We start from the raw sequence: 15,479 nt of genomic DNA, 5'->3' as shown, positions 1-15,479 counted from the left end.
CCTGTCACCCCCATGCTGTCCCAATCTGCTGTCCCCTCCTGTCATCCCCAGGTTTTCACGGCCTGCTGTCCCCTCCTGTCACCTCCCAGGCTGTCATGGCCTGCTGTCCCCTCCTGTCACCACCCAGGCTGTCACTGCCTGCTGTCCCCTCCGGTAACCCCCAGGCCTGTCCCTGCCTACTGTCCCCTCTGGTCACACTCCACACTGCCACTGCCTGCTGTCCCCTCCTGTCATCCCCAGGCTGTCACTACCTGGTGACATAAGCTACATAAGATAAAAAAGAAAAAAGAAAAAAACCAAAACGAAAACCTGCTTAGGTGAACACCAAAACACCCACGACTTTCTCAGACTCTTCACTACCCCACATGTGAGTCAAGGGACAGGATCTCCCAAAGGCTCTTTTGCAGGCACTTCCTGAAGACACCCCCACCCCCCACCCCACCCTGCTTTTCTACAAGTGCACAAAGAGGTGAAGAAGAGTTTCATGTTTAAGTTAAAGGAGGCAGTTTCTGAAATTAGCTTAGGTGAAAAAACCAAGGTGGTGTACTCATGGATTTTCTCCTCTGCAAAGCCATGAAGAAAACATGAACCGCACTCCCCAAAGGCAAAGGAGCAAACTGAGGGAGAGCAGCTCATCGGTGCCTTTCAGAGCTTCAACAGTCTGGAGAAATGGGAAAAAACCCCATACAAAGAGAAACAGCAGCCAAGAAGCACTTTTATAAAATGCATATTGGGGCCTGTTCCAGACCTCAGAATGACTTTCAATATTGCTTTGCATGACTATTAGACCAAGGCCTAAAGTGGAGTGATAGCTTCTGCTTGCCGGGGCATGAGAAGATCACTCAAATGAGCGACACAGTAACAAGTAAACACCAAAGGCAACAGCGGAGCTTACCATTTCCCTCCACTGGCGACCAGCTGTGCAGTAAACCAGCTTAACCAGCCTCCCTAAGGATGGCTCTAAAGTCACTGAAAAGGAAAAAAAGAAGGTAAGTTCCTAGCCTGGAATGCAAAGGCACCATCTTGGCTCCCAGGCAGGTGGCACTGATGGCCCAGCAGGGTCATGTCCCCACGTTCCAGGAAAGATAAAAAAAGTGCAGGACGTGTTTGTGGGGTGGGTTTGATGCATCCTTTCTGTTTGGTGAAAGCCTGAGGAAGGATGTACCCCACGGTGGGACCGGTGGCACTTTAGACCTGAGGTTAAAAAAGTGCTGCACATCAGTGACACTGCCCAAGCTGCTTTCACCACCAAACAATAAAAGATTTGCTTTCTGCAGTATGGTGGGAATGATGCCATAAAGTCGGTCATGGAGAGAAACCCTCTAAGCCTTGCTTGCAAGTTTCAGAAGGCAGGCATTCTTTATGGCAGTGCTGGGAGCACGGGGGAATGTTTCCTCTGAGCGTGCTCACCCAGTTACTCGAGGGCACGCACTACGGACAGCAGAGCACTTGCACACTCATAGCGCATTACACATGCATTTTCAGTCAGGCACGGGATGGGTTACAAGTTTCTTGCTTTAATACAAATGAGCACACACCCTCAGACAGCACTGCTGAGGTTTTTTACTAGCTCCCCATGCTCCCCAAGCGGGGCCTTGCCCTCTCTCGGGGGGCTATCTGAGTCAGAGGTCGCGATCTCCCCCCACAACAATTACCTCTGCCCGACTTCCAACCAACATTCTGCGGATCGCAGCACTCTATCGGCTTGTCTCCTCCTGTGGCCACAACGTCCTCACCCAGAGGCTCTTTCTGCATCACTGAAGAGAACGGAGATCTTTTCCCCATCCATTCTTTGTTCCCCATCCTTCCCAAGGCTGACTCCCTGGATGAGAGGTCCCTTAATTTGTCACTTCTAACAGCTTTAGAGAGTCAGCTTGGCCTAACCTTTGTGCGCAGGTGTGTTTAACGTAGAGCTAAACACACCAAATCAGTGTGGTAACTGGGGAGCTCAGACATCTTGTCCCTTTGCCGAGCCAGCAGCCTTCCCTTAACAGAATCCCTGGACATAAACGTATATACAGTGGAATCTATACGGTGGCATCAAACGTCCGCCCAGACACCACATCCGTCCCTAAAATCCTTCCCCCCAAACAACCCTGAAAGACTTCCCTTGACCCCCTCCTCCACCCTGGCTGTTCCTGAAATCATCCCCCACCTCCACCTCCCCGCCCTGTCCCTAAAACCTTTTCCCCCAGACCCTGGTCCAGCCCTCCCCCACCCTCGGCCCGTCCCTAAAATCCTTCCCCCAACCCCCCGGTCCTTCCCTAAAGGCCTCCATTAACCCCCCGTCCGTCCCTAAAACCCTTCCCCCAGGCCCCCCAATCTGTTCTCTAAATAACACACACACCCTCAACCCCCCCCACGCCCCCACCCCCGGTTTATCAATACACACACACCCACCTCCCCCCAACCCCCACCCCCCCCACACCCACTCCCACAAACACACATCCTTGCCCCACCCCCACACACCCCGCTCCATCCCTAAACACCTTCATCCATTCCCACCCGTCCGTCCCTAAACCCCTTCCCCCCGCCCCCTCCCCTGCCCCCGTCCCTCTGTCCCTGGCACGGCCCAACTGCCCAGCACCACCAGACCACTCTGGCCCAAACACCGTAAGGCAATGGTTCCCACCTGCCAATAGCAAGTCGAGGAACATTTTTTCTTCTTAAATAGAGAGAGTTTTACTTCACACAATGCCGACTACGCCAAATTATGTTTTGCTGACTGACTGGATACACAGCAAAGCTGAACTCTACATCAAATATAATCAAATCTATCAAATCTATCAAATGATGGAATATATCAAACGCAGTTTCTTATATTACAATAAAAGAAAATAGCATGCAATATGATAAAAGGAACCAGTAGCAGTTACTGTGAGCAATATGATAAAAGAGCAACAGAAGCGAAGCATCCAATTGTTATTCCAAAGTGTTAACATGCCTAAGGAAAGGAGACATCACCAATTCCCACCCCAATTCCCTTCGGCTGGGAGCCCCCTTGCAGCTGGTGCCAGGAGTCTCTCGGGAACTGGGAAATTCCCCTGGAGAAGGTGCCAGGAAGGAATTCTCTTGCTGCTTCCCACCGTGCATGGTAGCCATGTGAGGCACAGCGCAAGGGTTCTGCTCCCTGCTTTCTGTGGTGAGAAAATTGACACAGCACTTTAGAACTCATACAGAAGCAAAAAACATGGCTTGGGAAAGTGCAGCGCTGCTCCCCTGGAGAGGGTTCCAGGCAGGAATTCTCTTGCTGCTTCTCACCCTGCCCTGGCAGCCATGTGAGGTACAGCACAAGAGTTCTGCTCCCTGCTTTCTGTGGTGAGAAAACTGACCAAAACCTTGTGCACTCATGCAGAACCAGAGCTCACCCTGTCAAAGTGCAGCACTGCACCCCTGGAGAAGGTGTCATGAAGGAATTCTGTTGCTGTTTCTCACCGTGCCCGCGCAGCCATGTGAGGCACAGCAGAAAAGTGCTGCTCCCTGCTTTCTGTGGTGAGAACATTGACCCTTCAGAGTTGCAGTTGTTAAGAGCCAATAAAAATCATCTTGGGAAAGTGCAGCCCTGCCCCCCTGGAGAACATGCCAGAAAGGAATTCTCTTGCTGCTTCTCACCCTGCCCGGGCAGCCATGTGAGTCAGCACTAAAGTTCTGCTCCTGCTTTCTGTGGTGAGAAAACTGACCTCTCACATTTGCAATCATGCAGAGCCGAAAAAACCCTCACTATTGGTAAGTGCAGCACAGTTCCCCTGGAGAAGATGCCAGAAAGGAATTCTCTTGCTGCTTCTCACTCTGTCCTTGCAGCCATGTGAGGCACAGCACAAATGTTCTGCTCCCTAATTTCTGTGGTGAGAAAATTAACCCCTCACATTTTCAATCATATAGAGCCAAAAAAAGCCTCACCTTGACAAGTGCAGCACGGCTCCCCTGGAGAAGGTGCCAGGAAGGAATTCTCTTGCTGCTTCTCACCCTGCCCTGGCAGCCATGTGAGGCACAGCACAAAAGTGCTACTCCCTGCTTTCTAAAGTCAGCAAAATTGACTGTCCACAGTTGCACTGATGTAGAGATAAGACTTTCTTACTCAAAAGCAAAACCCAAGAAACCACGTACCCCTGGGAACCCCCTTGTCCTTCCGTGTGGCTGGTGACTTCCCATGGCTCTTCCACAAGGCAGGACAGATAACCACGAATTTGGAAGCCCACGTTAGTTCAAGTACACTTAGTCCTCTGACAGTCACTACTTATGGGCCAGCGGTCCTCTCACCCCTCCACAGATCTGCCTGTTAGTCCTCTAGCAGTCATTCCCCATGGAGGGACCACAAGTCCTCCACACCTACCCACCAGCTCACCAGAAAATAGTCAGACCACGCCAGAAGTGACACTGCCTGACCTGCAGGAGATCTATTAGGCCAGTAACGATGGTTTCAAGACAGAAAAGCCCACCACCATCCACCAGCACAGCAGAAAAACCACCAGAAGAAACATCATACACAAACCAAAGGCACCCATCCAAACCCCACAAAGGCAAAATAGCTGAAAAAAGGCACTCTCCACAAAAAAAACCCACCACACAGATCACAAGATAAGATAAAAATGCCATAACCCCAGGAACACAGGGCCAACAAACACAGATTCTGTCCATTACAGTAACACACTTTGACACTAACTCGCTTGACCTCTGACATACTTGACCTTGTTGCCCCCAAACCACAGCACATCGTAGCCCTAAGGCAACACAAAACGGAGCACAAAGTCCCTGAAGATCTCCGCCAGGGCAAAAGCAAAGCACAGAGCCACACAGGAGGGGGGGTTGGAAGGGACCCGTGGAGGTCCTCTGGGCCAAGCCCTCTGCTCCAGCACGCTCGCCTCGAGCAGGTTGCTGAGAACTGTGTGCCCTTGGCCTTTGAAGATCCCCAAGGACAGAGACTGCACAACCTCCTTGGGCAACCTCTGCCAGCATTTGATCGCCCCGAGGGGGAAAATTTGCCATTTCTATCTCTCCTTTCACTGTACCGCATTCCAGAACAGCCATGAGATGACAAGCTCAGGCTTGAAAGCCAGTGCTGTGGCTGGCCTGAAATTCTGTCCCCCTTTTTTTCATCCACTAGTAGCTAAAGGAGGACAAAGAAGGATTTCTTTCAAAGGAGAACGTCTCTTTTCCTCTGTCCTTCTTCTCTACCAGTGATCTGGATTCTGAGTGCTGTGCCACTGTCCTAATGGCTGGGATAGGGATACTTCTTGTAGGACAGGGAGGAGGTGACAGTGGAGATGATCAGGCTGGGGAAGCTGAAGGAAAACGCAAGCAACTGGAGTTGCCTGGAGCAAGAGTGGCCAGCTTCCGAGCTAGGTCACCTCGTGTCCTCAGCTCCCATGCAGGAGCTGAACCACACACATGGACTGCAAAGCAGTGTGACCCATAGAAAAAAGTTTGCTTGGCTCGGGATCGCCCAGGGGCATTTAACTGCAATTCCGCCCTTGTCAGCAGGAAGGAAACATGCCCTGCAAGCACACACTGAGGCACGACACCTTGCCCGGGGCTAAAGGGTACCTCAGGAGACCTACATGGGACCCCCCAGCACCTGGATTGCTGGCTGGAGGATGCGTAGGTCAAAGGACCCTGATGGGAGCCCTGCAGGCTCTCATGCATTGGACCAACGGGCACCTTCCCTTGTCATACAGAGCATCCTCTCGGATGCTCTGGACAGTTTCTGGTAGATCTCTGGAGAAGAGCTTCTCCCCAGGCCTCTCCCATGGGCTTGCTCACCCCCGGAGCCCTTCCCAAGCACAGCCCCAGCAGGTGGATGCAACCGGCGTTGCAGGGAAGAACAAGCAGCAGGCACCACAGTCAGCACTGCGGGAAAGCTGGGACCCCAGACACCCACCCAGGCTCTCCAATCCCAGCCTGGCCCACAAGAGTGCCTTTATCTCCCTTTCCCAGAAGTGCTGAATTCCCCTTCCAGCATTAGCCACTGGACCCACGCTGCTTCTTGCTGCAGTGTACAACAGCCACAAGAGAATTTGCTAGATGTCTCTGATTTCCTGCATTTTTCCTGAACAGGGCGGGTGTGTAACTCTCTGAATCGCTTCTATTTGAAGCAAGGCATTGCTTAGGGTCAACAGTGAAACGAGACACGGGCCATCAAAAGCTGACTACTTTTCCCCTTCTTTGCCATGGTCATGGCCTACCCCACAGACTCGCCCCTGGCCGTGTCGGCCACCGGCTGGGTGAAGGTCATGCCTAACCGGGCAGGGGCTCCTGTGTGGCGCTCATCCAGCCCTGATTGCCAAGGGTGAAGCCTTAGCACCCAGGTGGGATAAAGCCTTCCCAAGCAAGGGTGGTGCTCCAGGGGCACCACAATTCCTGCCGAAGCTCACCACACATTTCATTTCCCTGTGGCGCCTGGCAGGACACGAGCGGCTCTTGACTGCTGCTAGTCCCCCCGTCTTTTGGTAAAAATGGAAGTTTTTCCTCCTGCTGGGCCTGCTCCAGTTCCAGCGCCTTGGGGCCTGAGGCCTGGCACGGCCTGTGTGCCAGAGGCCTTCCGACCGCTAGGCCGGCCTCCACCAAGAGGAGTCTGCCTCAGGCCACAACGGTCATCTCTAGGAAAAACGGCTTCTTTTATCGAGCAGGGCCCTGCCCAAACCCCAGGGCAAAGCGCTGGCCGCAGGCGCAGGGAGGTGGCCCTTGCCCCCTGCCCTGTCCTGCGCGGGGCTCCCCGGGGCGAGGCAGGCCCGGCCATACTGGAGAGGGCCCCAGCCCCGCCCCGCAGGCCCCGCCCACTTTCCGTTGGGCTCAGACCGTTGGTCACGGGGAGCCCACGGCCACCACAGGCAGCAGGGCAGAGCCGTGCTGGCACGCAGCGGCGCTGGCAGGAGGCAGCCTCTGGCCCAGCAGCGCTGCCACAGCACCAGCACCCCGCTTCCCAGCCTCGCCGTCGCCGGCTGGGCCCCCTCCTCGCTGCACGGCCAGGGCCCTCCTCTCCCGGGCAGGATGGGCCAGGCCAGCTGCTGCTGCGGCTCCAGGTGGGCTCCCCCCGGGCTCGGGGACACGCGGGCACAGCTGGGCCACGCAGCACTGGCGTTGCTCATGCCCGCCGCTCTCTGCTCTGCAGGGAGGCTCTCAGCGACGCCGAGCCGGTGCTGAGCGCGGACGTGCGGCTGACCCGGGGCCGCAAGAGGAGCGAGAGGCGCCTGCTCCTCCTCCACGAGGAACTGGTGGTCGCCAAGTTGCGGTAAGACCCTCAGAGCCCAGATCCTTGCCCCCAGCCCCGGCCCAGGGACACCCTGGCACCAGCCCCAGGCCCCGGCCCCTCGGTGCTGGAGGCACCAATGTCCGTCCCAAGGGCAGGTGGGGGACAGGGCTCTGCGCGTGGGGACCCAGCCCAAGGAGCCCCCCTCCAGCTCAGTGCCCGCCTCTGCTCTCTGCAGACATGGCACCAGCCTGCGCCCACAGCTCCGCCTGGCGCTGGACCAGCTGTGGGTGCTCAGCAGCGGGAAGGAGGCTGCGGGGCAGGAGGGACAGGAGGAGGAGGAAGGCACCGATGAGGACAGCACCTCTGTCATCCTCGCCTGGCCCACCGGCTCCTGCATCGCCACTTTTGGGTGAGTCGTGGTCGGGCAGCAGAGGTTCCCAGCCGTGCCCACGCCATCCCATGAACACAGGCCTCTGCCTTGCGTGCAGAGCTGGGCAGGGAGCAGGCAGCCCGGTGGAAGGGAGGGAGGGATGTGGGATGTTTCCCCATCCTGCATCCCCTGGTCACCTTTTGGTCCCCAGAAGGGAAGGGCAAATGCAGCCGCTCAGGCAGGACAGAGCGACCCAGGGCTTGGACAGCGCCTCTGTCCTGCCCCACAGCACAGGGCTGAGCAGGCACCCACCTTTGCCCAGGGCTGGGGGCAGCAGGGCCTGACGCTCTCTCTCCTCTCTATCTGCAGATCCCAGGCACTGAAGGAGCTGTGGGTGGCCACGCTGCTGGGGTAAGCCGGGGGGATGCTCCAGGAGAAGCTGGATGGACGGGGGAACACAGCCCCCAGCTGGGGAAGGTGCCCCCGTGGCTGGGAGCAGCTCTCGGGCACAGCTGCCTGACAAGAGACAAGAGACGGCTTGGGGCTCACCCAGCTCTCTCCCTCTCCCTTCCCGGTGCACAGGACACCAGAAGGACGCACGGGAGCCCGCGTCACCCATCTGACATCCATCAAGCTCCTGGAGAGGGAGCTGAGCCGCCACCACGCCGTGAGTGTCTCTCTGCTCTGGGCCCTGTCCCCAAGCACTGCTCCTGCAGCCGAGCAGCAGAGCCATGGCTGCTCACCTTCTTCCCCTCCTTCTCTCCTGCCCAGTGGAGGACACTGCGCGCCAGGAGCCTGGAGAGGCTGATGGAGGCACAGGCAGAGGTGAGAATGGCTGCATTGCACCTGCCTCTGGCTGCGCCGGGATGCGCAGGGACTGGGGTGAGCTTGTGCGGGAGGGACAGAGGGTCTGATGGTGCCACTCAGGGAGCAGAGAGTTTTGGGAAGCCAGCAGCACGCCAGCACGTTCTGACTGGTGACACTGGGAGGAACCCTGCCACATGGGGAAGAGAGCCCGGGAGGGCAGAGGGTCCCAGCTCTGCCGCGCTCAGGCTGCTGGTGGCCCTTTCTGCTGCGGGGCTGCTCTCCAAGCACAGCCCGATTCTTGGTTCTTGCAGGCTCATCCCAAGCAAGGGCCTGCGACGGCCCCATCTGCAAACGCAGGGGGACTTTGCCCCGCACCAGGTGAGTTTGGGAAAGCAAGGCAACCTCCTGCAATGCTGTGCTCACTTGTCCCCGAGTGTCGCCATGCAGGTTGGGCAGCCCACGGAAGGATGTCACCTGGACGGACAAGGACAACTGCTGGGCAGTGCCTGCTGGATATGCTTCTGCGGGGACACGGAGCCTCTGCTGCTGCCCGCAGCTTGCAGGAGGGCAGGGCGAAGGCTGGCACAGGCTGACCCCGTGGCACGATGGCTCTCAAGAGCCTCTAAGTCAACACCTCCGAGCCACAGCCGCGGTTCCAGCTGCTGCCTCCCTGCCCATCCTGCCGCACCACACAGCACCGTGCTGCCGGCAGGGCAGCGCAGGGCAGGGCAGGCGCTGGGACCGCTGGCCTGGGGTCTCCATTGGTGGTGTCTTACTCTGTTTTCCTCTGCAGCAGGAGGGAGCAGCAGCGGGAGCAGCACCAGCAGGAGGAGGATGGGGCTGCCCTGGCCCTTCGCCCTGCGGCGCACCCCGGCCGCTGCCCAGGCGCCAGGGCAGGCGGGCTCCAGCTGCAGCAGGGCGCTCTTTGGGCAGCCCCTGGCAGCCCTCTGTGGGGAGGACAACACGCTGCCCCGGCCCATCCAGGTAAGCCAGCCTGGACAGACGGGGTCCCCAGCCCTCCCTCCGGCTGCTCTGGAGAGGGCCTGCGTGTCCCCAGCAGCTGCGGGGACAGGGCACTGGGCTCTGCACCCCCAGAACCTGCTTCTGGTCCCAGACCCTTTGTGGCGCTTAGGCAACCACGTCTGGGGCAGAGCTCTGGTCCTTGCCACCGCTTGGTTCTTCAGCCAAGCAAGTGGCCTCCTGCCTCTCCTGCAGGAGCTGCTGGCTGTCCTGCGCCAGCAAGGACCAGCAACGGAGGGGATATTCCGCAGAGCTGCCGGTGGGACAGAGCTTCGGCAGCTGCGCGAGGCCCTGGACCGCGGCAAGGACATCGACGTAGGAAGCCAGCCTGCGCTGCTGCTGGCCGTCATCTTGAAGGTGAGCACTTCTGACGTGCAGCTGGAGGAGCTCCTGGCTGGCCTGCAGCGTTCAAAGGCTCACCTGCAGCCCTTGGCATTGCAGGACTTCCTGCGAAGCATCCCCACCAAGCTCCTCGTCGTCGACCTCTACGAGGACTGGATGGCAGCCATGGAGAGGGCCAGCAAGCAGGCCAAGGTGGAGGAGCTGAAAGCGTAAGTGTGGGCAGCAGCCTGCCTGGTGAGCAGGGACCGGGAGAGTTCTGGGACCTGCCTGCAAAGGCACGGGCTCCTCAGAAAGCTGTCTTTTCGGGCAGCTGCAAAGCTGTGCAACACGGCCGCTGGCTCCCACCCGCCTGGGGCCAGCTGCGGGGACGGCTGTGGGCACCCTCTGCTTCATCAGCCTTGTCTTCCTCTTCCCTCAGGGTGGCTGACAAGTTGCCTGCGGCCAACCTCCTCCTCCTGAAGCGGCTGATGGCCCTGCTGCAGCACATCGGCCACAACGCAGCCACCAGCAGAATGAGCTGCAGCAACCTGGCCATCTGCGTCGGGCCCAACCTGCTGAGCCCACCCAACGAGGACCTGCTCCCGCTGCAGGCCATGCTGGCGGTGACCGAGAAGGTACGCCCTACCCAGCAGCCAGTGCTGCCTTCCCGGCCCATCGGAGCTTGGCTGTTGCGAGGTCCCTGGCTGCCTCCTCCCTTGGGCCAGTGCTGGTGGGCTGGGTGCCTGGAAGAGCAACCCCCAGCCGCAGCCGCCTGCGCAGGCGAAGGGTCAGCAGTGGGAAAGGCTGCTTGACATGTCTGCAGGCACCTGGCTTGAGACCAAGGCTTTGATGTCTGCAGGTGAACGTGCTGGTGGAGTTCCTCATTGAAAACTGCGGGGACATCTTTGGGGAGGAGGTGGCCGGCCTCTCCCCTCCATCAGCCGAGGAGGTGCCAGCACCCATGGACAGGGGCACAGGTAGGAGGCGGGACTGAGGCTTGTCACAGACACTGGGGCTTGGGATGCCAGAAACCTCAACGCTGACGAGACAAGTGGTGTAGGGCTCGGCTGGGCTTTGCTTAGGTGTTCTTGACTTCCAAGAAGTCGCGCTGCTGCACGTGCTTTTGCTTTCCAGAGCTGCGGTGCGAAGAGCAAAGTGGCCCTGCAGGCACAGCAGAGACCCAGCATCCGGCAAAAGCCTTTCTGCATGCAGCCGCCTCTCTGCTGGGCATCGACAGCGGAGCTGGGGGAGACACAGGGGCAGGGCCCAAAGCGGCAGAGGTACGGCAGCTCCACAGACGCTGGGGCAACGTGTCTCAGGTGGGACAGTAATTTCCCAGGAGGCCAAGCAGCCGCTGGGCCTCCTCCTGGCAGCCGCTCTCTTGTGCCTTTGGGGTTCCTCCTCTCCCCCCAGAGTGGTGCGTGCTAAGGAAAACTGGAAAGGCTGTTTCTGGAACGCACTTCATGAAGTATGATCTGCTTCATCAAACAAAACATACCTACAAAATACCCACAAAAGGACAGAAAGGAGTAGCTGCCACCTTGAGAGGGCTTTTGCTCAAATCCTACTCCGTCGCAGCTTCATCAAGTCTAGGCTGCGTTGGCTGGACTGTGCAAAATGTGCACGATGCAAACCAGCATCTCCTCTGTAGAGCTCATACAGCAATTTGGCAGTCAGGCCCTCACTACCCCAGGCTGTCACTTGCCACCCGTTACCTCCCAAGTTTCTGGTTTAGGCACCTCCAGATTTGCCTCCAGGCACCCCCGAGGGCACGGCAGAGTCCCTGGCACGCCTGCCACAACTGACCAGCCTGCCCCAGGAAACCAGGTAGGAAGAGCTCCCCTTGCCTGACCTGAGAGCTCGCTGCAGGGGCTTGGGGCTTTCCCCATCTCATCACGCTGTGGGATGGAAAGGTTTGCAGGCTCCCACCAGGAGAAGGAAAAGTCAAGGAAAAGGAAGAGAAAAGAAGCCTGGGCAGAGGAGAGGGACAGCCAAGCACAAATAAAAAGGAGAAGAGAGGAAGCGATTTTGTGGACCCAAACCTGAGAAAATGCAGGAAGCTGCAGCACGTCAGGAAGGCCAGGTGCGTACCACGCGCTGCTGCCCATCTTTCCCAGCCCTGAACACGGCCCTAACTCTTCCCAGCTGGCTGGCAAGGGCCGGCGAGGGCTGGTGCTGAGCAGGGTTTGGGATGAGCCCCACGGCAGCTCCCCGGGGGCTCCCCGTCGAGCCCTGCTGCGCGGCACAGGGGCACTGTCAGCATCCCTGCGCACGCACAGCTCCCTAGGGACATCACCCCTGGGGAGAAGGCACCGGAGCCGGCCTCGAGTGGAGGCCAGCAAGAGCTGTCCCTTCTGGGCCATGAGGAATTCCTCGGAAACAGCGTCCCCCAAAGAGGGGGGAACCAAATCCTGCCTCTTCCTGCCTCTGGGGGCTTATCAGAGCTTTCTGACTCTGTCGTTGCAGGTGCCGACTGATTTTCACCGGCTGAACCGCTGTGACTCCTGGGCCCCTGCAGCTGCTGTTGACAATAAAAGAATCTTTTCCCTCTCCTGACTGTGTCTGCCATAGGGTCTTGTGGAGTGGGGAGCGCTTGTGCTGGGGTGGACCCTCGGGGAGGAGATTGGGATGGTCCCTTGCCCCAGCACCCTTTCCAGCGGGCATCGGGGCTAGAGCTGAGGGGCTTTAGGAGGAAAAGCAAAGCACAGAGCCACACAGGACGGGGGGGTTGGAAGGGACCCGTGGAGGTCCTCTGGGCCAAGCCCTCTGCTCCAGCACGCTCGCCTCGAGCAGGTTGCTGAGAACTGTGTGCCCTTGGCCTTTGAAGATCTCCAAGGACAGAGACTCCACAACCTCCTTGGGCAACCTCTGCCAGCATTTGATCGCCCTGGGGGGAAAAATTTGCCATTTCAGTCTCTCCTTTCACTGTACCACATTCCAGAACAGCCACGACATGACAAGCTCCCTACAGCTCTGGCAAAACCAAACTGGGTGGAAATCAGAAACTGGTACTGCTGTATAAGCAACACAGCCTTTAAACCCAAACCAAGGGTTTAATTCTAAAGGTCAGCTGTTGGAGCACCATGAGGCTCTGGTGGGACAGCTCTGGAAAGAGTTAAGCCTACGCATCTTCAAAAGTTCTGCTCACCTTGGAAGAGGCCACATATGCAGGGCTAGCGCTGCCCGTACCCTGGAAGGTTCATTTAACCCTAATTTCTAAATAGCACTGCAGATACCATTTGAAGGGCACAGCACTGTCTGCCTCTGTCTCACTAGGAGCAAACACTGACCCGCTGGCTAATTATTCAGCTGCTTTGGGGGGGCGGGGGTGGGGGTGGGGGTGGTAATTTGCAGTAGATTTAAAAACCACCCTCTTGCCAATTCAAGTCTGCTCCGACTTCAGTGAGAGCAGCTGGGGAGAACTGCAGTCAATGCTGACATGCTCTTCAAAGCCTTCACTGCCCCCAGCCTGCACGGTTTGCTCAGAGAGCAACAGAATTGCCCGTCAGCCAGAACAAGGAACAGAATCACTAAAGCAGCATCCCCTCATCGGCACTGTTTTTAAGTTTATCTCCTCCGTGTTTTGCTGTCTCTCCATATGGCCGTTTTGTTAATAAAGGCAGTGTCGCCAAAGGCTTGAGGTAATAAACAATTAAATTAGTAAATGAAAAAAATTGTGTGCTAGAGGGGAGAAGCCAGTATGGGAATGGGAACTGCGTGTTCTGCCCTTGCTTACACCACACCTGACCAAGAGCCTTTATACATTGCCTGAAAAATCAGTTATCTGCAGTGAATCCCAGTGACAAGACAAATAGTTACAGCTTTTTTTCTTTTTTTAAAAAACAAACAAAACTTGGTCTCTTCTGCAAGGTCAGCTCCAGTTGAATGTGACAGCAGCGCATCCCTGGGAACGCCGAAGGGGATCTGCACTGAGCCACCAGGCACCCTCCTGAAGACGACGCAGCTGGCTGTACGACCGCTGCTGGAAACCAGGCAGCAGCGAGCTTCACCTGGAGCACAGGGCTCTGGATCAGGGAGGTCAGGGACCAGGCTGAAGGAGACAGGACCCCGCATTACGACTGTCATGCGAAGAGGAAATCCCAAGGAAGGTCTTCTGCCTCCTCCCTCGTTACAAGGCGCTGGGAAACCATTTGCGCCCTGTGGCAGCACATAACAGACCCAGCACGGGGGTTATGCAGGCAGAAAAAAGCTGCCACTGATTAAGAAAACTTACACCCTAGGCCTGTCTCTTCTTTCCTGATCACAGAGACGTGACATGCAGCTGCCTTCTGTGGTGCCAAGAGATGTCAGCCTTAGCAGCCACATAAAACATCTCCGAGAAGACAGCATGACAAAGAACAAGTAGGAAATGACCTAAGAATGATGCTTTTTCCTTTCTGCAGGGAGAGCAAACACTTCCATCAGTCCATAACAAGCCTTTGGCACTTGTCAATACGGCAAAAATCAGGCACTTAGGGAGGCAGGAAAAGAAGATGACAATGGAGCAAGGAGGAGAAACAGCCACTTTTGTCAGCAGGTTACATCAGCCCCCAGCTAAGCTGCAACAGCTCCTTCATGTTGACTCATTCCTCCAGTCTTTTTTTACCCAAGACAGACACAAATCCTCCCCTTGCTGGATCCAGAGGATTCCCTAACACGCTGGGCTGCCTGGCAGCTGGGAAAGCAATCTGACAGGGAAAAGCACACCCGACAGACACAGCATTTGACAGTGTGAGCACAGGACGACACACTGGTCCCAAGGGTCGCAGATCTGCAGACACCCTGGCAAGCAGGGATAAGCCAACCGAGGACGCAGGTATGCAGTCCCTACACCCCTCTTCCAACCCAAAAAGCCCCGTCTCAACACACAGATTTGGCGGGTTTTTACTTATTTTCTTCTGGTGGCAGAGATACTCCCTCCCTGCTGCTCCCTGCAACTGAGAATAGAACAGACACAACTCACCCAGCAGAGAGGAGAGGGGTACAGGGAAGCTGGTGCCTGAGGGGGACTGCAAGGAATTCCTGAAGTCACTTTCCCAAAGTGAAGTTCACCACAAATCATGCTGGCTTGCTCAGGTAATGATCTTGTCTCCCACAAAGCCAGCAGCAAGCTTGCCTTAACAGGAAGAGCAATTATCACTCGAGGGTTAAGAGTACCACCGGGGTGGCAGCACGGCCACCTGCATTACAGCATTTTCCTTTTCTGTTTCAAACAAGACACCAGCCTTTCGTTTGCCCTGTTGCCGCCCCTTCAATTAACCTCATTCAGTTTGTCAAGCTGTCCGTCAGTCTGCATAACATTCCCGATGCAACGCTCCTGTGAAAATTTCAGTCGATAACTCGCCCTTTCAATTGGAGACCATGATCTCTGAGCCTCACAGCCACCGTTTGCAGATTGGCCAACAAATGGGAGACAGGGAAATGACGGCTCACCACCCTGCAGCAACCTCCAAGCAGGAATCAGAGCAGCGGCTTTGGCGCTTTACAGGACACAAGGCTTGGGTTCAGGGACACGGGGGAATGAAGGATGCCCGTGTCACCCAGCAGCTGGGCTAAGGCACAGCCCAGCCTGCTCCGCTCTCAGGTGGACACGTGCACGTCACCCTGACGCCCGACTGCATCTCAGGCTTTATCTCCACAATTATTCAGTCCCCTCTGCTTCCCGTCAAGGAGCTGCCAGGCAGCGTAAGGCAGCCAAGGGCAAAACTTCAACTGGGGCAGCAAAAGAGCGGCAGAGCAGGCAGCTGCTGAGGGCCAGGGCGCAGCTCGGGC

The 15,479-nt window shown here is 57.0% G+C and overlaps 1 protein-coding gene across 1 annotated transcript; it reads left to right on the top strand.

Annotated features, from left to right (window-relative positions):
• Positions 1-6,167: 6,167 nt before the first annotated feature.
• Positions 6,168-10,282, top strand: LOC129785707 (T-cell activation Rho GTPase-activating protein-like; the record flags this gene model as incomplete). The annotated part of the gene is made up of 6 exons (XM_055818999.1): positions 6,168-6,286; positions 8,142-8,226; positions 9,291-9,350; positions 9,582-9,743; positions 9,828-9,937; positions 10,147-10,282. Coding segments are annotated over exons 1-6 (672 nt in total), but the record flags the coding sequence as incomplete, so codon positions are not given.
• Between the last annotated feature and the right edge of the window lie 5,197 nt (positions 10,283-15,479).

This window comes from Falco peregrinus, chromosome 14, assembly GCF_023634155.1.
Source record: "Falco peregrinus isolate bFalPer1 chromosome 14, bFalPer1.pri, whole genome shotgun sequence".
In the NCBI taxonomy this organism is placed as follows: domain Eukaryota; kingdom Metazoa; phylum Chordata; class Aves; order Falconiformes; family Falconidae; genus Falco; species Falco peregrinus.
Note: the sequence above shows the minus strand (reverse complement) of the source record. Positions and strands in the feature narration are given on the sequence as shown.